Source organism: Haliotis asinina, chromosome 14, assembly GCF_037392515.1.
Source record: "Haliotis asinina isolate JCU_RB_2024 chromosome 14, JCU_Hal_asi_v2, whole genome shotgun sequence".
Lineage (NCBI taxonomy): Eukaryota > Metazoa > Mollusca > Gastropoda > Lepetellida > Haliotidae > Haliotis > Haliotis asinina.
Window position 1 is genome coordinate 33,267,697 of NC_090293.1, and position 24,877 is coordinate 33,292,573.

A 24,877-nucleotide genomic window follows, 5' to 3' on the forward strand; every position below is an offset into this window, starting at 1 on the left:
AAGTATGGATTTATGAACACAACACCAGTTGATGAGACGACTGTTACACGATCACTTGTACATGATTATGCTGCAAGCCGCTATCTGTACAAAAAGCTGAAGACTAGACATCCTGTATTACGGCCGTGATTGCGAGTCTACCTGGTGGTAACTGCAATTTTGCATGAACACCATTCGTTTATGTTATTCAGTATACAATGATATCGATTGGATTTCTTTTCAATCGATTACTAATAGTAATGGTGATAGCAATTTATCAAAACTAAACCTATCGACAGTTTTGTAAATGACTTCCACTGATAAATGTGCAGCACAAAATACATGAAGTACCAAATTCGTTCACTTTGATGGTGAGTTATCTGCCCCTGTTACCTCTTAAACTTGATCTGGGTTTCCAGTTTCTTGTCAGCTATTAACACAGACTGAAACTACTTGTTTTTATTTCATATAAACTATATATTCATATGGGAAATGACCTCAAATGAGAATTTAAAGAGGAAGGAACACCAGCAATAGTTGTTTCCCCCTCAACACTGCCAACAGTCATCGCTAATATTTACTGTTGTCATTTTATTAGCATACTGGGGAAGAGAATTAGAAGTGTTACAAAGTAGTGACTGATTCAGTGAACCCTGACAGTTTAGGGTGAGAGATACCACAAAATCTTGGGACTCATTTAACTTCAGAAAATGTGCTAAACACTTTCAAGTATCTCAAAACATTCAAATACCACAAGCAAAAAGCCTTTTCAAGAATATGATCATATTTTTGGACAAGCTGATTTCAAACCTTCTTTTCTTTGGACAAATAAAATCTCACTACTTTCTGTGTAGGATAGCTAAAGAGATCATGTGGAACATACCGTATGAACTTGACAGCGTTGTCCCTGGTGTTGATGACCGGCCGAGGTATGTTCTGGGCTATGACAGACTTGTTGTTGCCAACCAGCATTAGAACATTCTGTAGCAGGTACTTGAATGTCTGGAATGCATCAATGTCGCAATGTTCACTACACTTCTGGTTATATATCCTTGAGGCTACCTTGTCAGTGTTCAAAATACCTGCTGGCCTGACTGTCCTGGATGGGCTATTTTCAAAGCAGACTCTCAAATTCATCTGCCCGAACGTTGGGTTAAAATTCAGACATGTATATGATGATATTCGTCATATTTCTGGACAATAAATCATTATTAATTCACTCGTAAAAATAAATGATGAATTCCACTTGGATGATAAACATTTGACAGCTAGAAAGCTCACTTTACAAACCAGGGTATTTTGTACATATTCCATTACAACTAGGATAATCAACCCCAGTCAATTTGTTATACTGTCTTTTAGTACTTACTGTTGTTGTCATGGAAACAACATGACCATGGAGAGGTGAGCATATTGCAGTCATCCCCTGAAGGAAAAGGTAATTGACTGAGCAGGCATGGAAACAAACAGCGAGATTCCTATATGAACATAAACATTACTTCATGACAAGCACATCCATCTTATTTCATATATTACTTTAACTGAATGGTTGATATAGTCAACCAATTCTGGAAAAACACATGGAGTGCTACTGTTGTTCTGCTAGGAGAGAAAATGTGCCCTGAAAAGTACCTTGTTCTAAAAAGCAGAAATAAGAACGGAAATGAGAGGTCCTAATGACTATAGAGGCTGAGTTTGGTTTTACAGTTTTTAGTGATTGACTGGTAATATCACGACAGAGGACACCAGAATGAGCTTCACACATTTTACCCCTTTGGAGAATTGTATCCGGGTCTTCATCGGGATGAGAGAATGCTTTAACCACTAGGCTACCCCACAGTAACTACTGACTAAAACAACAGGTCTGAATAGTATCAGCAGTTCATGGGTAGGTATAGACATGCTCTTCCATCAGCCATGTAGGTTTGATCTGTGGTTTGGTAGCACTTTTAGCTGCAATATATGTTAGTCCTCATTTTAGCACTACTGGTTGATGGACTCTCAGTTGAGGAATGCCTTACCTTGTATGCATAGCATGCAGGAGACATGTGACTTGGTCTGGGCCTGTAAACACATAATGATGACCAAGATACTAGATCATTTAGTTCTACATGTAAAGATATACGCTTTAATTTAGCACTGCAAACAAATGAAGCACACACATATGGAGTGTAAGAGGGATGAAACGACACAAGGCCATGATAAAATACATACGTATTAATACTGTATTTTGATACACATATCCATGTAAAGTCCCACGGAAACTTTTGAACAATCAATATTTCTGAGTAGCAGCTCTCATTCAAGCATTTCTAAAAAGTGAGCCCTTGGCCCACCAGTCCTTAGTTATGTGGGTCATTTCGAAAATATTGTGAGTGAGTGAGTTTAGCTTTACTCTGTACTCAGCAATATTCCATATATATGGCAGTTGTCTGTAAATAATTGGTTTTCGATCAGACAATCCAGTGATCAACAGCATGACCATTGATCTGCGCAATTGGGAATGGGATCCGATGACACGCATCAACCAAGTGATCAAGCCTGACCATCTGATGTGGGTCATCTCACATTGCTGTGACTCTTTAGCCATACACTCCTAGTTACTAGTATGAGAAACGTGCTCAAGTTTTGCTTGAGTTGCCAAACGTAAACAAACTTGTGATGGGTTTCAGGTTTAAAAATTACATGGATGCTCAGATATGATCCACCCATACCTGTACAATGCGCCCACTCGATCCTGTTAACCACCTTTTGCAACAAGCATGGGTGGCTGATCTTCACGGGTCCAGTATGTTCATAACAGTATGAATCAAACAGTACAGAGATATGAAACCCTAGGTAATAAAGGGTATCTCACCAGCTGTCAAAATCCATGGTGATGAGATCTCCATCCATCCTTGATATCTCTGCTAGAACCATAATGGCATGATGGGCAGTGGACTCTGATGACTTGAGGGAGAATGTTTCCAGTAAATCCACAAGGTCCTGCTCACATAAACAGTTTGTTAGCATCCTATATTTGTTCCTCTCAGTATAAATCTGTTGATGCCTACAACATGCAACATCAGGATACCTTGACAGTAGCCTGTGTAGTTCTGAACACTGTTTCAGTTATGTCCTGTATCATGTGACATGACATCTCACTTCATAGTGACATGTAACCAGACATGACACCTCAGTGTCAAAACACTGTCATGTGACATGACACTACACTCACATTTAACCAAACATGACATCATACGCTCATATAACCCTACATGACATCATACTCACATATAACCCTACATGACATCATACTCACATATAACCCTACATGACATCATACTCATATGTAACAGACATGACACACTACTGTCACTAACCACACTTAACATTATACTCAGGTGTAAACAGATAAGACTTTATACTGTCATGTAACCAGGCATGACATCATACTCACATGTAACCAGACATGACATCATACTCACATGTAATCAGACGACACCACATACTCACATGTGACCACATATGACATCATACTCACATGCAACCAGATGACACCACATACTCACATGTGACCACATGACATCATACTCACATGTAACCAGACATGACATCATACTCACATGTAACCAGACACAACTTCACATGTGTAAAGGAGATTCCATATTGACATTACAGGATGACTTGATTCAACATGATATTACACGATGATTTTGATTCAACATGACATTAAAGGGTGATTTGATGCAACATGACATTACAGGGTGATATGACTGACATGAAACCATGAAATGATGTGACTCAGCATGATGTGTGACTGACCTGAAGCAGGTCCTTCATCATGGCATGGAAGCGAGCTAGCTGCCTTGGTGTCAACTCCTCATCCTCCAACCCCTCCTCCTCTTCCTCATCATCAGGGAACTCAGAGATGTTGAAGTTCTGGAATGATAATATAACACACATGCTGATTCAAGTCTCCAGTTTTACAGATGTTTGATTTATACCTTTAACAGCTACTACAATAGATACCAGTGTCCATATTCTTTGTTACACAAATTCTGTAACACTCTCACTTTTACTGACATTAGTGACAACAGCAAGTATTTTGAACAATGGCTGTTACATTACAATGCATTACATTAAATACAATACATTTTGAAATGTTTGGCGAAGCACAATCCAGTAAATGTCTGTTGTCACTGTATGTTGTCTGTTGTCACTGCATGTTGTCTGTTGTCACTGCATGTTGTCAGTTGTCATTGTCTCTTGTCACTGCCTGCTGTCATTGGTTGTTGTCAGTTGCTATTGTTGTCACTGTCTCTTGTCTGTTGTGTCTGTCCCTTGTCAGTGTCTGAAGTCTGTTGTCATTGTCTCTTTTGAACAATGTACACAAATTGTGCAACACTCTCACTTTTACTGACAACAGCAAGTATGTTGAACAATGGCTGCCATAGTGTTAAGACTGCTTCAGAGAAATGGAGCAGCTGAGTGGCATCAAATTTAAGTCTTCACACAGATAGACAAATTCCCATGTAAGCCATAAGAAAATATAGAAAGTATCAGAATTAGACTATCCTGTCAATTGGAATGAAGCCAAGACAAGTCAGATTTTACAGCTAAATTACATACTAATCAAAAGACACTGATAATGTACAGTTTCATAAACACATGCTACATTCTCTGAAATCTACGAGTGACTGACTGTGTTCTCTGCAGAAGTCTTCCTGCCTCTCTTGGCGCCACGCCCCTTCCTGCTCCGTTGACTGTTCTGGCTCCTGGAGGCTGATGGTGAAGTCCGCTTCCTCTTACATGATCCTACAATGCATCGCCATAGTTATGTTTGCTTGTTGTTTAATGCCACACTCTGCAATATTCCAGTCAGATCACAGTGGTCTGTAAATATTCACAGGGGTTAAAAAATCCCATCGCCCGAAGCCCAGGACAAGTCAGTTTTCATTTCAGACAATCAAACAATGGTATCTTACTTGTCCGTGGGCTACTAGATAATTTCTGCTTACAGTTTCAAACTGCAAATAAACTTGGATTTCATTTCATATCTGCTTCAAATGTAGACATTAAATTTTCCAATGATAATAACGTTGAACCCCTGATTCAAGTCCCGAGCAGAAAATCTAGAGATCAACAGCATTAGCATTGATCGACGCAAATGGGTCATACTTATGTGAAGAGGGTCAGTTGAACAGAAAGACTAGGTTTCTTTGTTTGTTGTTCAATGCCACACTGAGCAATATTCCAGCTAAGTACATACAGTGGACACAATACTAACCAAGTTTATTCCAGAGTTTGAAGACATCCACAGCTTTGATGAAGAGCTCTGGACTGTACACCTTGAAGGCACCACTTCCTGGTAAAAGAAATAGAATTTCTGTTTGTATCACTACTGCATGGACGTTGGAACACAACCTGTACCTCCAGTTACCAGTTCAAACTGAAAACTGATGTGAAAGTCTTGTTGATCTACATCAGTATGATTTCCTTTAATGACTATAACCAAAACAAATCTATTCTCATAAATTAAATCAAAGTGTATAACTTGAACAAAAACGCACTTTTGGCATAACAGGAATTAAATAAACATATCAAAATATTTCCACATGACCATTACAAACCAAACAAAGCACTTTCCCAAGTCATTATTCCAAATTAAAGACAAAATTCAAAGGATTTTTATCAATTATAACATGCTTTAGAAGTTCCTGAACACACTTAATGCTAAAATATGCATGCCAAGTACTATGAAGGCCATGAAAATTCAAAGACCATGTAAATCTTGGAAAGTGATTACACCAAAAATTTCCAGGTTTTGTTTCACAATGTTTGACAAGGCACTAGCTATGTCATGTACATGACAGCATTTTGTAATTAACCATGTCAATAAACCAGTCCTTCTCTTCTGACTGCTGACACATTTTCCATCTTCAGACTACTTGTCCATCACAAATGTATAATGAGTGGACAAACTCAAGTTTACATCGCTTTTAACTATATCCCAGCAGTATTACAGAACGGGTCATCAGAAATGGGCTTTGCAAATGCAGGGGTGAAAATAACTCAGTGCCTGACGTCCCAGTTCACTGTTTTTTTTTACTTCCGGGCAAGCAAATTTGTATGTGACGGTGTACCAGTGTCCAGTTGACTTTCCAACGTTAACTGTTTCTTATTAAAAATAAAAATCAACAAGAAATTTGGCTGGTATAATGGAATAATTGTCAGGACAATTGATTTGACATGTGCAACTGTACCAGAGTACGGTAGGAATCTTTATGTTATATCCACCCCTGAAATGTATAAACCCAAGTTAGAAGGCAATCATACTGTCACAGAGATACAAACATGATGATGGTTGTGGCTGTTTATGGTCACAATGCTCTACAAAGGTTCAGGTTTTGATGAACAGAGCTGAAGTGTAAAGACAATAGTGACTTGTGCTTACCTGGCACAGTGACAAGCTTGAAATAGGTGGCAGCTGACAAGATGGCTGCTTCTCTCTGTCCAGAATCGGATGTTAACTGCATGTGGAGACAACAGATGACATGATGACCGTTTGAATTATGATCACAGTTACAGATCCAGTAACCCTAATCATCCTAACACTAAACATGCAAAAATGTTAAAATTTCAGGTAGTTCCTAGATTCATATACCACAACATACATGATAGATAGCTCAATATTAAAACTAAAAGGTTTCAAAATACCATGTAATTTCTGAAAAAGTTGTTTTAGATGCCAAATAAAACGTTGACAAACCAATACATGAAACATCAAGAAAGTCAAAGTGGATTGTTGTGGAGAAAGCTTCAAATGTCAAAAGTTTGGAGAATCAGTTATTTGAAGAATATACCCCAACTAGTCACCAGTTGACTCCTACCTTACAGCCGCTCTCTATGAGATATCCCAACACAGCAATGATGGCCTTCACGGACACGTCATTCTCCACCAGCACAGTCCAGAAACCTGAAAGTTTGGGCATTTTGAGTTGTATCTGATGTCACAAAAAAATCTCTAAGAATGTACAAGTCAGATAATGTGCTTATAACAATCCTCACTATTAACAGAAAAACTATTTCTCAAACGAATAATGTGGTAAGGATGAAATTGAGTTTTTATGGTTTAATTCCACCTTTAGCAATATTCCAGCAATATCATGTTAGGGAACCCCAGAAATGGGCTTCATGCATTTTGCACATGCTGGGAATTGAACCCTTCATGATGGGCAACATAAAAGAAATTAATATTATAGCCCATTTAGCCTGTTTAGCCAGGCTCAGATATGCTGAAGTGATAATAATGTACAAAGAAATATAATTACAGAAGATAATACATAACCAGTCAGAGACATAACGTGCACGCGAGACGGTGAAAAACGGTGAGAAAACCAAGTTATCAGTTATAAGCACTTGTATTATATGTCAGAAAGGCTCTTGGTTTAGTACAATCAATATGGGTGATGAGTTCATATGCTCAATGGACAATCCTATCAAAGTCTTACCTTCTCCTGTGTTGACTTCTTTCTGCACCAGCCAGTCAGACAGAAGTGATTTAAACTCCTCCAACTGGGTAGTGAAATAGCTGTTGGACTGGAAATCTTCCCGGATGTCCTCTGGTAGGGCTTCAATCTCGGTGAAGTCATTGTCCCACACACTCTTCACCCAGTCTAGAATGAGTTTGTGAGGCATATACAGTTTAAGATGCTTTGAATCATCAGATCAGTGCCAGGGGCATGGTTGAAATCATAAAAATGAACTTAATGGTGCAGTCAAAAGGCCTGAAGGACAAAAGTGACAGGACCAAAAGTCAAATGGACCGAAATCAAAAGTAAAAAATAAGAATTCAGTGCCTGAGAACTTCAGATTGAGAACTATATTTAAAGATATTAAATGCAAAGAGATGACCAAGGCCAATTTGAACTGGCACTTCTTGTCCCCTTTTTCCTTCAGCCCATTTCACTATATCCCAAAGGATAAGGCCAGACCAATTTTATTTCTTGTTTTAGTATTTACGGAATTTTGTCCTTGGAAAATCTAAAGGCAGGGGAAAAAAAAATAAATAAATAAATAAAATTTCCAATCAAAGTAATATTCCTTCTAAAAGCTCAAAGTATTTTAATTTTGGCAATTTATGAAATGAATATGGGTCAAAACACAACCTAAAAGGTATTTCTTCTAAGTTTACATTTTTAGCCAATAAAAACATCTGGATTTTATTTTTAGCGGGGAAAAGTAATTTTTAATTTTTTTCTCATTCTTGAAAAAATACGACAGGCATATAAAAAAAACAAGAAATAAAATTGGTTTGGCCTAAAGGCACAGCTGAAATATATTCTTGGTGTCTAAAGAAGCAAATTCTGAAAACATTTTGTAACCAACATGGATTTAGTTGCAGAACAATAGCTATACATTATTATGATTTTCACCTGTTAATATTTTTTACACAGGTTCTACTCATTCAGAAAGCTACAAAAACATTTCCCTTGCAATGTCAAGCAAATGCAAGCAAACTGAAAACAAAATGATTTAAAGTGGGTACCTTCGCTTTTGGCTTGGCATAAGATATATCAAATGACTGAATTGTCACATACCCACTTGGCACTAACTCCGTTTTCTCCATGTCAAAAAAGTTTCGACATAGACATGATAAATTATCAGATTACCATGATTCTGAAATGTGTGTCGTATAATGTAAAGAGAGCTGAATTTGACGTTCTGGTGATTTTTACAATAGCACTGCTTGCACTAAATTGGGGGAGGGTATGTGCAATCAGAGCACACAAGCAGTTTCATCAGTAGGGCAGATGCCTACTCGCTGTTGTGAGAAGTTTTATAGACAATGGAATTCTGGACACAAAGTTATACAAAAAGCAAAAAAAAACCCCCCAATCCATAATATTTATCTAGATAGGGCTGATAACTGTTTCTCTTTAGTTTTGTAAAAAAAAGTATTCACTGCGTCACATTCAGCATTAATATATTTTGGTGGCTTAAAACTTTGATCACTGTCTCTGAATTGCATATCTGCATGTCAATTTGACTTAAACCATAAACATGATAAAGTGAACGAGTCTAAACTCAATCCACTGATTAGGGGACGGTTTTGTGTTTCAAGTTCAAAGGATGGCAACATCTTGAGACTTACAAGAAGAAAGATGGCCCTATGTCTGTGCCATAATTTAAGCGTTCTTTCTTTCTTTATTTATTTAATTATTATGGGTTTTTTTTGTTAAACGATGTAAACATATTTGGATGTATGGAATATTTTAAAGAACATGGAAATGATAAAATTGCAGAATGATAAAATCTTCCTGATACACAGTTCATAGCTGATGTCACAGGGGCTTGTATTGTTGAAAATAATACGTCCTGGGTCCAACAAGCGTACACTGATGTCCATCCCTTGTGGTTGAAGTTGAGCAAGTTCATCATCATGTGTCCATCTCTGATGATAGTTTAGCTAGCTGAACTCCTCCAATGAAAACATAATGTTGCTCGGTTTTTAAATTCTTTTCAGCTTTGATGATTTGTTCACCGTTTGTATGCTAGGTCTGACGATAAAACATCTCCATCATATCAGCAACGATCAGCGAACGTCTTGTCAATGAGTCAATATGATATGAATATTTGTCAACAAACAAGCTGTCATCAGTTTGAGAGAAAAAATATATATGGAATTCTGTCTTAAGAATATGAACCGACATGGGGGATAAAGTTCATGCAAAGTACATCGTTTCCAAAGGTTTTCGAGGAGATACATTGCTTATTACCTTCGGAAACCAGGGAAATTGGAAGCGCAGAGGCGACTTCCACTGTCCGCTCTATATCCGCCATTTTTCAATTTTGCCGCTATTTCGTCCACTTCCGCCTATACCAAACCAAGATAAATACGAAAATGAATTTATTACATAACATAAATGATATCCCTGGTGTAAAGCTTGTGTTTCATATGAATTCGACAACCATCAATACCATTATGTATTGTGACTTAAACACAGCTGGAATTAAAAGGATTTTTTAAAGCAAAAATAGCATGTTTGTTTGAAAACAGGCACTTGTTAGGTAAAATCTAAATCGAAACGAAGGAAAGTAATGATTGGCTGCTGGGGACACACCTTCGACATCCATTGGCTCGACCGATCGGACTGGGTCCTCGCGAGGTCATCGTCTTGTGGCAACAACATGGAGGTGTTGAGAAAAGGTATGACGAGCGTGAAAGTTCTGTTCTGTTAAAGATTCAGGTTTTCTAATGCATTATGCTATGGCACCTGAAAGATAAATTTCCAAAGATAAGACGACGTCTCGATGTTTGACCTAAATTCCCGATATGTAGTAATCTTGATTCAATATTTCGACTGAGTGAAGTGAAGTGCAAATGTTGAAATGAATTGACGTGTTTTAACCATGAAAATGCCAAATGAGTTGCATAATAATGTCATGTCACAGTTTACGGAGCTGGGCGAATGGAATGACTTAAAGTACTCTGCTGTTTTAACCAGAAATCCGTCGACACATACATAGTCAATTAGTACCATTTTCAACTTCAAGTGTTTCATCGATCCGTACTTCGTTATACGTACTTGTACATCTGTGATAACACTTTCTCAATTAAATATATATTCTCGTACTGTTACCTCTGGACTTGTGGCGGTGGCGTAACCTAATGTTATAAGAGTTCGCACATCACATTGAAGACTCGGGTTCTATTCCCATCATAGGTACCGTCTGATAAGCCCATTAATTTTAATGATGTTCCCTGCTGTGATATTGCTTGAATATTGCTAAAGGGGGCTACAAAAACCCCAAGCAAACTCAATCACCCCATATCACTTTCTCATCCCCATCTGCCGGCCACGTCCCACCTACCTACCTGTGGACTATTTGTTATTCAGAGAGTTACTATATGGCTTTATCCAACTCTTTGTGTGTTGCTTGGTATCCGTTACAAGTTTCAGTTATTAATTAAATCACATCTTGCTGCATATCATAACATACTCTGCATATGAATGTCACTAATTTATTATGGTGACTAATTACTTTGTGGCACTTCATTGCTCTAGCTTAATAAAAGTGTATAAGAATCAACTTCAAACTGTCATTGAATGTAATAAAGTAGAAATTATGGATATTGTAGGTGTTCAGTCTGTCAGTTTATTTTTTAATGGTAGCCAAACCATTAACAAGCCCCAGTAATAGATTTTAGCAGATCATTTTTAAAGAATATACATTTTATAAAAATGTTTATGTCATATCTCAGTCACAGTGTGCAAATTTCTGTATCCTCACAAACATTGAAATGTTAATATTGAAATTCCGGACAGTAAAATGCTTATCAAATCTTACACTACAGTATACTTCACTACACTGCTCCATTAATTTATCAGATCCTCATCTGTCTTGCAAAAAGTTTTGAAATTAATTTTTCGGGGCCTCTTGCATCCCAGAATTGTAAGACAGGGCAAACCAGAATAGACCTTATCATGCTAAAAGACATGTTAAATATGTATTTTTTGAGTGAGATAATAGAGATAGTTTTGTGGATCATTTACCTGGGGAGACCGGGGTGCATTAGGACACAGGGTGCAATGAGACACCCCCTAAAACCCCCCACAGTATTTATAACCTAAAGGAAGTGACATCATGCATCCTGGCACTTTTTGTAGCACATGTGGACGCAGCATGGTTAACAGAAGTTTGATTAGTAAAACATGATTTTTGAACTTCATTGTAAAATTCTCACACCTTATGTTGAAGCTCTATCTACCCAAGTGTTTCACCATTCAGTTGATGTATGAGTTTTAATCAAAACAATGATTAATTAAAAGTATGGGGACATGTCCCAATGCACCACAAATATATGGATGTAATTTTGTTTACATGACTGGTGTGTCATCATTTTTCTGAATTGAAAAGCAAGAACGTCCAGTTTATGTTCCTAGAGAAGGAGGACACTGACATTGTTGCCATTGAAGTGAGTGAGTTTAATTTTACACTGCACTATTCAATATTCCAGTTATATGGCAGCAGTCTGTAAATAATTGAGTCTAGACCAGACAATTCAGTACTCAACAGCATGAGCAGCGATCTGCACAAGTGGGAACCGATCGTGTCAACCAAGTCAGCGAGCCTGGCCACCCGATCCCATTAGTCCCCTCTTATGATAAGCATAGTCGCCTTTTATGACAAGCATGGGTTGTTGAAGGCCTATCCTAGCCCGGACCTTCACGGGTCTGTTGCCATTGAAGATGTTGTCGCTGAACCTCTTAAACAGCTCTCTGTTGGAGGAACAGCCTGTTCTTTAGAGCAACTGAGTTTCGATATTGATCCCACTGACTACTTCTGATCTGACCATATGACAGAATTGCTCTGTTTTGTTCAAGTATTTTTTAGGTCAGAGTACATCTGCAAGATCAGTTTTTATTAATATTTTCTATTCTTGTTTGTGGATGTGTGGATTTACTGTTAATATTGAATTTATGGAGACATAATGTGACAGGAATTCCTTTCTACCAGCAGGTTATTGTTCAGTGCTGTCACATTCTGAAAAGGATATTAGACTGAGATTTTTGCTGAAGTTTAGTTAGATAAGGCAAGGTATTTTGAGCTCATCTTGTCCTCATCAGACATGATTGTGTGAATATTTCTCGTGTTATCAAGTTATTGAAGTTTAATTAGTTGTTTGAAGGGATGATTCTGTAAAAAAAACTTGTTTTTTAAGTTAAGGTTTGAAACAGAACTTCTAATTATATTCTAAGATATATATTTAGAATCATTTATTTGCTTGTGAAGATATATTCGTCATTTTGTTAAAGATTCTCCGAATCCACCCAACTGTATGTCTCAATGAACCCCACGGTGGGGCGCATTAGGACATTTTTTGAGTATTTTTTTAAATCACTCTGGCCCAGTTAATTTCATGTTTGTGAAATAAATGTTTGGTGGGTTGTTAAAGTGTTGATTAGAAGATGTGTTAATTTTTTTGTGAATCCATTTTAAAAGGGAGATAGGCTGAATCAAAAACATTTTGTCTTAATGCCCCCGGTCTCCCTACATGGATTTTGTTGTGGTAACATTGCCTAACATTTTGTCATTTATGATGATAAATCAATTGTTCCATATAATTATTTTTCTTAGGTTTGACAGGAGTTAGCTCCGTTGTACAAAGGACTCGTGTGATTAGACGTGGCACTGCAACTTTGTCTGCTACCAGAGACCTATTAGAGCAAGAGTTGGAAGGTATCAGGGATGCAGGTACATGGAAATCTGAGCGAGTCATCACTTCTCGTCAGGGATCTGCCATCCAGGTTCAGGGCCAGTCAAGTAGTATCCTCAACTTCTGTGCCAATAATTACTTAGGACTTTCGGTGAGTGGAAAACAGTTGCTTTGCCACGATCATTATGTCTGCAATGTTGACAGGATATTATTAAAGCTAACCTCTTGTACACACATGTATACAGTGGTTTATGCACAGCACACTCATAGAAAGAGACCTGTTAAGATCCCGGATAGAATTGGTGTTTTGCAACCCACATAGTCAAGCTTGCTGACTTGGTTAACATTTGTTATCATCATCAATGCTCCTGCTGTTGATCACTGGATTGTTTGGTATAAATTCGTTTATCTACACACAAGCAAACAAAATCATAAAAACAAGTCATTCATCAATTTCATGTTGGCCAAGATTTGTGAGATAATTAGCAACCTGTTTTTTCTCATTTTCAATGATGTTGCTTGAGGAATTGGAGTCATGTGATTTTTACTTTTGTTTCTGTAGAATGAAACTCTGCTGATTAGTGAAAATACGATTTACTAGAAGAGTGAAAAACATGCATTCATGTTGAGGAACCACTTCTCATTATTTTGTTTGCCTTCAAGGGTCACCCAGAGGTCATTGAAGCTGGCAAGAAAGCCCTGGAGACCCATGGTGCTGGTCTCAGCTCTGTCCGATTCATATGTGGAACTCAGGTAGGTGTAATATCTTACTCAGGGGTTGAGATCCGCTGAAATAGATTCTTTTTCACAAACTGCAGAAGTGCTGGGAGACTGTTTTTTTTTTTAATTTTCTTACTCCATAGTCCTGAATCATATTTGCCAGGTGACTTTATGTTCCAGGGAGCCTTTAAAGAACCCTTGTCATGGCCACACGGTACCTCTGCAGATCTGACACACAATGACTTGCATGAGGGACATACTATAAGTGATTGCATTAATTAGTAGAGAAGGTGTTTTTTGAACATGAATGAAGATATTAGTGGAGGAGGCATACAGAGCAAGAACGTTATTTCTACAAGCCTTATCTTGGATTGTATATACAGTTGAACCCTGTTTACTTGGACCCTGCATATCTAGAAACAATGTCTTCCACATGATTTTTATGTGAAGCAAACCTTAGTTTCAGTAATTGTACTCGCATAACCGGACCCTGTGCTTCCGGAACCAGATGGCAAATTTTTAGACCATTCCGATAGATTTCCATTGAAAAATGATCCTGTTATCCAGACAGAAAGATCTGTGAACACATGCATGTGTATGTGTCACGTCAATAGTGTCTAAGTGATTTCATTCTTAATCTAGTGGAAGGCATTTGATGTGAATTGATTAATTACTCATCAAAACACTAGGGACGCATATCACAGATTGTTAATTAAGATTTGGCGGGTGTGAGAACATATCATCAGTTACGAAAACACATGTTAAGTAGGATTATGGTTAACTACACTGTAATTGTACCGTAAATAACATATGGATCGACCCCTATTATCTATCACAATGCAGGTTAAAAATAACCTGCTACATGATCTTAGTCATGTGATCCCATCAGGAAGTTTGCTTTCTGCAGACAGCATGAATTCAATGCAATGTCATATGTTTTCAGGGCAAGAAATGCATCTTTAACATTAAAAAAAGAAGATGCATTTGGCCAAATAGTGGCTTTTTGTCATGGATTTACATTTTTTATCTAACTTAACACCCAAAGCTTCACATGCCACAATATTGCTTATATCTGAGACAACCTGAAAACTTTTAACCTGCTTTCCACCTTTCATGTATTATCAGCATACTTACGCGTTATGATGATTCACTGTTATTACTATTGACAATTGATTTATTGATAGACATACATAAAAAAATTTTCACTTTTTACTTTCACTTAATTTCTATGTTTGCCTGTTTAATCCAGTTAATCGGACATCTCGCTATCCAGATGATTTTCGAGTGAAACCAAAAGATCCCGATAAATGTGGTTCAACTGTATTTTGATTGAACACTGTTACCATGGTTACTATGATGTTGACTCCTTCCAGGATATTCACAAGGACCTTGAAGCTAAGATTGCAAAGTTCCATGGCAAAGAGGATGCCATTTTGTACATCAGCTGTTTTGATGCCAATGCCGGCATCTTTGAGGTGTTGTTGTCGCCTGAAGATGCTGCCATTTCAGACGAACTGAATCATGCCTCCATCATCGACGGCATCCGCCTTTGTAAGGCACAGAGATATCGTTACAAGCACAGAGACCTCAAGGGTAGGGGCTGTTATTAAGTTCATCCTGGGATTTATATGGGCATGTTCAGAAGTAAGTTCAGGCTGAAGCAAACGTCAGTAAACAATTTTCTAATTGGACTGAAAATTTTCAGTTCATGTCAGTATAGTTGTAGCTTTGTCTCCTGTTTAAAACTGAACTCAGCTATCTTTGAGCTCTATGTTGGTGGTCTGTAGATAACTGAGTCTACACCAGACTGTCCAATGATCAACTGTATGATCATCAATCTATGCCATATTTATACCTTGCCATGTGTCAATCAAATCAGCTGTCTGACCACCAGATCCTTTTACGACAAGAGCGAGTTGTTAAAGACCAATTTTAATCCGGATCCTCGCAGGCGATAGATGTTACTAATATTATGGTTTTGTAGAAGTGACTGGAGATTGTACTGAAGATAGTGGCGATGAAGAGGTTGTAGTGTTCTTCTGGATAAAACAGAGATTTCAGGTTGGAATAGGTTCGCAGTTACCAGTGCATGTCGAAAGGGGAGACTAAATAGAAATGATGGTCAGGCTTGCTGTATATCGTCTTATCTCAATTGTGTGTATCAGTACTCATGATGTCAGTCACTATTTAGTCTGGATCAGGCTCAGGCTCAGGCTCAGCAGACATATTGCTGGAATGTGCATTTAATGACAAAACAAATTGTCTTATTCAGACCTTGAGAGCCATCTTCAAGACACACAGAATCTTCGCCAACGGTTAATAATTACTGACGGTGTCTTCAGCATGGACGGAAATGTCGCACCGCTGCCGTAAGTAGCGCTGTTTGTAAGACACACCCCTGGAGGTTCCAGGTCAAAATCCCTGGCAGTCTGTGCTTGTTATAGAAGACAGAAAAATGGATCAAATGATCACTCTCAATGATCTCAATTTTAAGTACAAGGCAAGACTATGGGATGAATTTCTTTTTCAAAACTGTTTTTATATATCTGTAAGTTCATTATAAGCATGTTCATTTTAAAAAAATAGTCCACTTAACATTGATGGGTGTGGCATTGTATGACACAAATGATTTCATCTTCATAATACATGGTGTCCTTCCTCCCCAGTTAGGAACTTGCTGTCTGATCCATGTCACCAGTTTACCGATTTAGTGAGATTCTGAATTTCATGTCTTTGTGTCTTCTCACGAACTCTTTAACTACCATGTACAGAGACATCTGTGACCTTGCTGACAAGTACAAGGCCATGGTGTTTGTGGATGAATGCCATGCCACTGGCTTCTTCGGTAAGACGGGCAGGTGAGAATACTTAATATGTAAATGTTGTGATGATATAGCTATCATGCTTATTCAACACCTTAAATGTCACATTTCAACCATCCACTCGGGCTGGGGGGTAGCCTTGTGGTTAAAACGTTCGCTTGCCACACTTAAGACCTTTGGTTGGATTTCCCACATAGTTACAATGTGTGAAGCCCACTTCTGGTGTCCCCCTGCTGTGATATTGCGGATTATTGCTGAGGCCAGACCAATTTTATTTCTTGTTTTATGGATTTTTGTCCTCTGAAAACCTATAGGCAGGAGGGAAAAAAATAGAAATATAACTTCCAATCAAAGTAATATTCCTTTAAAGTATATTACTTTTGGCAATTTATTAAGTGAATATGGGTAAAACAACAACCTAAAAAAGTATTTTCTTGTGAGTTTACATCTTTAGTGAATAAAAACAATAGGATTCTATTTTTTGAGGGGGAAAATTAGTTTGTTTTGTTTTTTCATATTCTTGAAAAAATATGGACAGCGGATCCGTAAAACAAGATATAAAATTGGTCTGGCTTAAAGGAGCCATAAAATGAAACTCATTCAATAACCACACTCTAACTGAATGAGATCGTTTTATTCAAGTTTAATTCCTGAAAATAGTGATGAACAACGTTCCTCATCAGCAATATTTTAGCTTCAGTAACTGGTTTGTTTGGTTTTTTTGTTATTTTTTAATGTTTAATGTCCTCAATCTGTAATAACTGGTTTCGGGGACTTCAGTCAGCCTCACTAGGGTTTTAAATGAGTTGTTACAGTTATTGAGTAATTTATGGTCAAATGCTTCACTTAATACGCCTGTCATGTGTACACGATGTGCCATTGACTGACAGTGCTGCTTCTCTACACAGAGGTACAGAGGAGTATTTCAATCTGAACAACCGAGTCGACATAATCAACTCCACTCTGGGCAAAGCTCTTGGAGGAGCAGCAGGTAGGGGTGTCTTTGGGGTGTATATAAACATTTTACTGGTCTTTAGTATGTAAGCCGTTTTTGTGTGTACAGAGGTTACGCATGTTGTTAGTATGCAGGGGTTTACAGATTGCAGTGTATTCTTGTGGGGGAAACAATGGCTGAGCAGCTGGTGGGGGAAACAGTGGATGAGTACCTGGGTGGGGGAAACAGTGGATGAGCAGCTGGTGGAGGAAACAATGGCTGAGCAGCTGGTGGGGGAAACAATGGATGAGCAGCTGGTGGGGGAAACAATGGATGAGCAGCTGGTGGGGGAAACAATGGATGAGCAGCTGGTGGGGGAAACAATGGATGAGCAGCTGGTGGGGGAAACAGAGGATGAGCAGCTGGTGGGGGAACAATGGATGAGCAGCTGGTGGGGGAAACAATGGATGAGCAGCTGGGGGGGGAAACAGTGGATGAGCAGCTGGTGGGGGAACAATGGATGAGCAGATGGGTGGGGGAAACAGTGGATGAGCAGCTGGTGGGGGGGAACAATGGATGAGCAGCTGGTGGGGGAAACAGTGGATGAGCAGCTGGTGGGGGGGAACAATGGATGAGCAGCTGGTGGGGGAAACAATGGATGAGCAGCTGGTGGGGGAAACAATGGATGAGCAGCTGGTGAGGGAAACAGTGGATGAGCAGCTGGTGGGGGAACAATGGATGAGCAGCTGGTGGGGGGGAACAATGGATGAGCAGCTGGTGGGGGAAACAGTGGATGAGCAGCTGGTGGGGGGGAACAATGGATGAGCAGCTGGTGGGGGAACAATGGATGAGCAGCTGGTGGGGGAAACAATGGATGAGCAGCTGGTGAGGGAAACAGTGGATGAGCAGCTGGTGAGGGAACAATGGATGAGCAGCTGGTGGGGGACACAATGGATGAGCAGCTGGTGGGGTGAACAATGGATGAGCAGCTGGTGGGGGGAACAATGGATGAGCAGCTGGGTGGGGGAAACAGTGGATGAGCAGCTGGGTGGGGGCACATATAGTGGCTAAGCAGTGATGGGAAGGCACACATATCATGGCTGTGCAGCTGTGTAGGACTACTAGGAGGACACGTGACGGATGTGAAAGTACAGAGTATAACTGCAACCAGTAACAATCATTAGCGCTGACAATGCAGTTCTGTATCTCCAGGTGGCTACACTACGGGTCCAAAGCAGCTGATTGACCTCCTGCGCCAGAGGTCACGACCTTACCTGTTCTCCAACACTCTACCACCACCAGTAGTGGCCTGTGCCAGCAAGGTGAGAAGGTCGAGGGTCAAGGGTGTTATGGGAATAATTTCCTTTATGTTAAAAGCACAGTGTTCTAGGGTGTTACATGGAAGGTATGTTTGGGTGTCACAAGATGAGTATCTTGGCGCTACAGGCATGATGTTGTAAAGTGTTACATGCTCCATATGATTTATTGGGTGCAACAGGGAAGGGCTTCTAAGATCTTTCAACTTCCATGCTGATGTTACAAGCATGATGTTGTCGAGTTCTTCATGCTACATACAGTATAAAGGGAAGGGGAACAGGTTCTAATGGACGTTTGAATTGAGTTGAGTTTTCCTAAACAATTCATGAGTGTGTTCCCTTACAGGCTTTGGATCTGATCATGGCTAACACTGATCTCCCACAGAAAGTACTGACCAACACCAACAGGTTCCGATCCAGGATGATAGATGCAGGATTCAATGTCGCTGTATGTAGAACTCAACCTCACTCTCATCTTGATGCATTGTCTTATCACTTTCATATACAAGCATACTAATTACCATAGGTTTTTCTTGATAGTGTTCATGATCAGGAAACTATGTCTTTACTGATGCTTTTGTTTTCCTCAGGGAGACCCAGAGCATCCCATCTGCCCAGTGATGCTTGGTGATGCCAGATTGGCCAGTAACTTTGCTGATCAGATGCTGGGTAAGGGTGACTCCCACATACCTGTAACACTATCTTCTATGCACAAGACACACATCATTATCCACTAGACACATCACCATCCACTAGACACACACCACTCTCCATCAGATATATTACAATCCATCAGACACATCACCATCCACTAGACACACACCACTCTCCATCAGACACATCACTATCCCTCAGACACATCACCATCCACTAGACACACACCACTCTCCATCAGATATATTACAATCCCTCAGACACATCACCATCCACTAGACACACACCACTCTCCACATCACTATCCATCAGACTATCACTAGACACACAGCATTCTTCAACAGACACATCACTATCCATCAGACTGTTAGCTAGACACAGCATTCTTCATCAGACATCACTATCCATCAGGCTATCCATTAGACACACACTACTCTCCATAAGACACATCACTATCCATCAGGCTATCCACTAGACACACACTACTCTCCATCAGACACATCACCATCCACTAGACACACACTACTCTCCATCAGACACATCACAATCCATCAGGCTATCCACTAGACACACACTGCTCTCCATCAGACACATCACAGTCCATAAGACAGTCCACTAGACAAACATCTCTCTTCATCAGACATCACTATCCATCATACACATCACCATCTACTAGACACACACCACTCTCCATTAGACACATCACTATCCATCAGACACATCATTATCCACTAGACACATCACTATCCACCAAACATATCACTGTCTGCTGTACTCAGCCCTGACTGCTAGACACACAAAATTCCACCAGACATGCAGCTCTCCACCAGACACATCACTAGCTACAAAACACACCACTACTCAAGGAACTCATCATTACTCACTACACACACTAGCATCTACCAGACAAGCCACTGTTCACCAGGCACTAGACACCCTCTATCCTCAAGATATGTCGCTAGCCACCAGACTCATGTTCAGTCTTAAGTATGACATATTCCGGATTTTTATGGTTTCTTTTTCTTTTTCTGTAGATAGAGGAATCTATGTCATTGGGTTCAGCTTCCCAGTTGTACCCAAAGGTAAGTGCAAAATTTGGTGCCTTCCAATTTGTTTGTCCTCAAACCAGGTGCACATCTTAGGATATAGAATATATAATTTTACATGTAAAGATAACATGTTTTCACCTCAGAATTCTTGAAAATGTATAGTTATACAGAAATAAATGGATACCGTCAGTGTCTATATATAACTGTATAAGCCTTTTGGTTTACTGCTTATATTGGCTTCAAACAATAGATGCACAATCCTACAATAGTTGATTTGAATGTGTTTTCCACAGGAAAGGCAAGGATCCGAGTTCAGATTTCTGCCTCACACAGCGAGCAAGACATTGACAGGGCTGTAGATGCTTTCATTGACATCGGCAGAAAACTCAATGTTGTCCAGTAAAAGTCTCACACACATATCTCAGAGGATTGGTCAAATGTTCTATGGTGAAGGTTTCTATCAGTCATTCTATTCACAACTGCAATATAATTTCATACTGCCAGTACATGCATCCTAGCATACATGCATCCTGAAGGGTATACATTCTGATAAATTTCCACTAGTACCTAGGTTGAATCAATGGCTCGGCATGATAATTGTATTACCTCTCTGCTGGCTTTTAATCCTGTTGGGTGTCTACATTGGGAAGTTGAGTGTACCACTCACAATACTTCTATCATAACTCACTTTCATTTCCTTTCCTAACTGAAGAAACTTTGCAACACAGTTGTTGAAGGGGTACTGTAACAGGGGTAGAAGGAGTTCTTATTATATTTGTAAGGGTTTAGGTCTGTCAGTTTGTCTGTGTGTTTTTTTCCTAAATCTGAGTCATACAGCGAGCAAACCTAAGTGGCTATGGCCGCCATCTTGCAAGTTCGGTTGTAATGGCATATCTGATTGGCTTCTACAAGAAGGTGGAGCCAGTAAAGGGAGGTAATACAGTTTTCAAGCCTAGCCGTAGATGCATCCTCACCATGTTCTTTTAAAATGGATGTGTAACGCTCTGAAGTCAGAACCTCCCTATTCTTACAAGGAGCTAACCCTGTGGTTGCCTATTATTGAAGCAGAGTGCAGAGATTAGACTACAAGGCCATGACAGTTGTTTGCATGACAGATACTGATGTAATCTCACTTTGTGTGCCGTTAAGTCGATATTGAGTCATCTCTGTTGTCTATGAGGAAGAGAAGTGCATCAATAGCGTAACCTCCTTGTCCAGTCCATGGCAAGGCTGGTATCCAGACTTGTGAGAATTTTGTTTAATAAAAAAATTGTAGGCCCTTTTAACACTGCTCCAGCTATATTTTGACGTGGAAAACCAGAAGTTTGCTTCACACATTGTACCCATTTGGTGAATGGAGCTCAAGTCTTCGGTGTGACAAACAAACACTTTAGGCACTATGCTTGTCAGCCATGTTGTCTGGGTATGAAAGGTTGGTCAGAGTAATAACTGACGATATATGATTATTACATTTACAAGACCAACTGGTTGTTTTGGTAAAGAAATGCAATAACTTCTTTTGACAACAAAATGAGAAATACGAAAGATAAGGCAAGAAATTCTACAGGAATTTCAAGGATGTCATGACAGTATATTCATGATAATGATCAAATCAAACTGCTGACATGTTCTTGCATAATCAGCAACAACTATGCAGTGTTTATAGAATTATTAAAAATTTATGTAATCAATATTGTTGTACAATTTTTACGTGTTTGTTAAAAGAAATACATGATGATCATGTAACATGGCAGGGATGGCAACAGGAAAATCTATTTTCAACTGAAAACTGAACATGGTGTCATCAAATGGGGGTGTTCAGCAAGGGAACTCAGTTGATCAATTTGAAATATAGTCAGTGAATCAGCAGAAAATTGCCATCCCTGCAAAGTAATCCTTTGTTAAAGTGATACCATATATGTCATGGACGTGTCATCATGATATTGAGATTTTTTCTTTTGGAGGCATGATCTGATGTAGAATCTCAGTTGCAGTTGCAGTTGCAGAGTTTACAAAGTCATAGCTTGTGTTGTCAAAGTTGTATAAATATTTTATCTGACGTTGTTGTACCTTTATATCATGTATATACAACACTTATAACATTATGTATGAATTATATGGGTTGTATTTCACAACTTTGTTGTTAATACGATACATAAGTTAGGAGAGAATATGTATTTTAGATATGTAGAGAACAAAAACATTTTGTCAACATAAAAGTTACCAGTGTTTGATGTTAATATTGGAGGCAATTAAAAAGCTAGATCATGTTGATAAGTATACTCATTAACCCAAATAGTAGAGTGTATGAGTAATACCAGTTAATTATGCAGGGTACATGTTTTTTGTGTTTCATGTCATGTTTTGGCATCTTGTGGAACCTTTTTCTGTTATATATTTGTATCAAAACACTTATTTGATCAGAAATGTCATTTCATTGAAATATGAGGTCTGGTGAAGAATTTTGATCCAGACTGATGGATATAAAGTATTTTGAAACCGTAACTAAACTCTTAAACGAGCAATGTGACAGAAAAACAGATGTTGTATATCTCATGAAACAGCACAATGGGTGTTGTGAAATCTCCTGAAACAGAAGGATGCATTTTGTTTATCCCATGATGGAGGTTCTTTGTCATCGGCTGATCATATGACCAAGTTTTTTAATACCTGTTGTCATTTCTTCAAGCCTTGTCCTCGTATGGAATATTGTAAACTTCATGATCAGATCCATAACTTTATCAAATATTCTGCTCTCCAACATTCCATAGGTATGTTTTGTTACATTTTCATTTCTCTTGGTGATGGTTGGGGTAATTTGTTTGGTAATCAGTGATACATATTGAAATCTCAGTATCTGTCAGTTATTGTCTTCTTGATGTGATCCAATATGGCGACATGATGTCATCTTATGAAAAAATGCTTACAAAAAATTGTCAAACATCTGTATGCAACTCTCATTATGTAAACAAGTGGTCCAAGCTTGATCTTATGATACACGAGAACCACTGCAGTGGTGCCGGCTACTGCTAATGGTAATAATAGGTGTATTCTTATAGTGCTAAATAGTCCAGGCACTACTGCTTGACAAGTATCAAATGAGCCACGACCTGACAAATGACCGCAATTTTCATATATGGGAGCGTCCTCCAGAACATTCCATTTGAAACAAGAGGGAAACAGATTGTCATATAGATATTGAAAAGTTCAATTTCCTTGTGCAAATCAGGTTGTGGTGGTGTTTTGCTGAACTAAATCGCTCTAAGAGACATGTGTTAATGGCAGTATTGATTTCGCGCCATGGTCAGTATGTATTGCACATGCTTAATCGCCAGTCTACCTGCAGCAACCATGTGTATTTGTCCAGATGACTTGTCCTGCCTGCTTGTCACAAATGTGTTCACCGCGCTGGCTTATCTAAGACTTGTCAAGCAGTAAGTGTCTGCTTTAGGCGCTTGCACAACATATTATAATTATTACCCCAGATAACCCAAACTACCTGTGAGGCACAAGGTCATTCATAGTCACATGACTTATCCCTGCAGGTACCCATTTTCTGCTGAGTGAACAGAGGTATCATTTGTATCACATGTGTTTTGTTGTTGGGCAGGACAGAAGTCCTAGAAACTGAACAACTATTCCAAATTCTGTTTTACAGTCTGTTGGTATTACTGAAACTTTGGATGGGAATCTCATGGTATTGATCAAAGTATTTCTGTCTCACATTAGCCTGGTGATTGAGCCATTACTGACATACATTCTCACATTTAGTGCTATTATTTACCATATTGTTTCTGCTGTGCTCTTTCTGATGTTGTCTGATATGAGTTATTTTACATATTCTCCATATTGCTTTGTTGCACATGTTAATCAGAAATCTCTATGCTTACTATTGCATTTGTCGATAAATTGCATCTATATTTTGAATGAATACATATATATTTTACATTTGGCAGTGACAAATAATTCAGATTATAAGAATAAAGTCAGTTTGTCCTTACATATGTGTTAATGCAGTTGTAAGAGACACTGAAGAGACTTTTGGTTCATCAGTGTGTGAACAGCATTGTTCCATGTTAGAATGTTCCATGCAGCAGAGATCATGCTCATGCTATCAACCATTGGTTCATCGTGATCACTTAAGGCTACTGTGATATTAAAAACCTGAAGAGTTTTATGTTTGGCTGGTTGTGTAATGC

General features: G+C 38.9%; 2 protein-coding genes across 4 annotated transcripts in view; one reads left to right on the forward strand and one right to left on the reverse strand.

Annotated features, from left to right (window-relative positions):
• Positions 1 to 9,842, reverse strand: part of LOC137260957 (condensin-2 complex subunit D3-L-like) — a 38,022-nt gene extending 28,180 nt beyond the window's left edge. For both annotated transcript variants that reach the window (XM_067798532.1, XM_067798531.1), the window contains exons 1-11: positions 9,741 to 9,842; positions 7,473 to 7,637; positions 6,852 to 6,937; positions 6,416 to 6,491; positions 5,249 to 5,326; positions 4,664 to 4,776; positions 3,784 to 3,900; positions 2,837 to 2,964; positions 2,001 to 2,043; positions 1,349 to 1,405; positions 863 to 981 (exon numbers count right to left, since the gene is read on the reverse strand). In XM_067798532.1, coding sequence (XP_067654633.1) covers positions 863 to 981; positions 1,349 to 1,405; positions 2,001 to 2,043; positions 2,837 to 2,964; positions 3,784 to 3,900; positions 4,664 to 4,776; positions 5,249 to 5,326; positions 6,416 to 6,491; positions 6,852 to 6,937; positions 7,473 to 7,637; positions 9,741 to 9,804 — 1,046 coding nt within the window. In that variant the 5' untranslated portion in view covers positions 9,805 to 9,842. The remainder of the gene's footprint in view (positions 1 to 862; positions 982 to 1,348; positions 1,406 to 2,000; positions 2,044 to 2,836; positions 2,965 to 3,783; positions 3,901 to 4,663; positions 4,777 to 5,248; positions 5,327 to 6,415; positions 6,492 to 6,851; positions 6,938 to 7,472; positions 7,638 to 9,740) is intronic.
• Positions 9,843 to 10,121: 279 nt separating this feature from the next.
• LOC137260959 (2-amino-3-ketobutyrate coenzyme A ligase, mitochondrial-like) lies at positions 10,122 to 24,678 on the forward strand. 2 transcript variants are annotated; one of them, XM_067798534.1, is made up of 12 exons: positions 10,122 to 10,171; positions 13,105 to 13,334; positions 13,847 to 13,936; positions 15,277 to 15,496; positions 16,176 to 16,272; positions 16,675 to 16,761; positions 17,634 to 17,716; positions 18,872 to 18,981; positions 19,322 to 19,423; positions 19,566 to 19,644; positions 20,664 to 20,711; positions 20,972 to 24,678. In XM_067798534.1, the coding sequence occupies exons 1-12, from the start codon at positions 10,153 to 10,155 to the stop codon at positions 21,079 to 21,081; spliced, it is 1,275 nt and encodes a 424-aa protein (XP_067654635.1). In that variant the 5' UTR covers positions 10,122 to 10,152; the 3' UTR covers positions 21,082 to 24,678. The 2 variants fall into 2 exon arrangements, with proteins under 2 accessions (XP_067654635.1, XP_067654634.1); XM_067798533.1 differs by having other exon boundaries at positions 19,566 to 19,650; positions 20,972 to 21,167.
• The last annotated feature ends 199 nt before the right edge of the window (positions 24,679 to 24,877 follow it).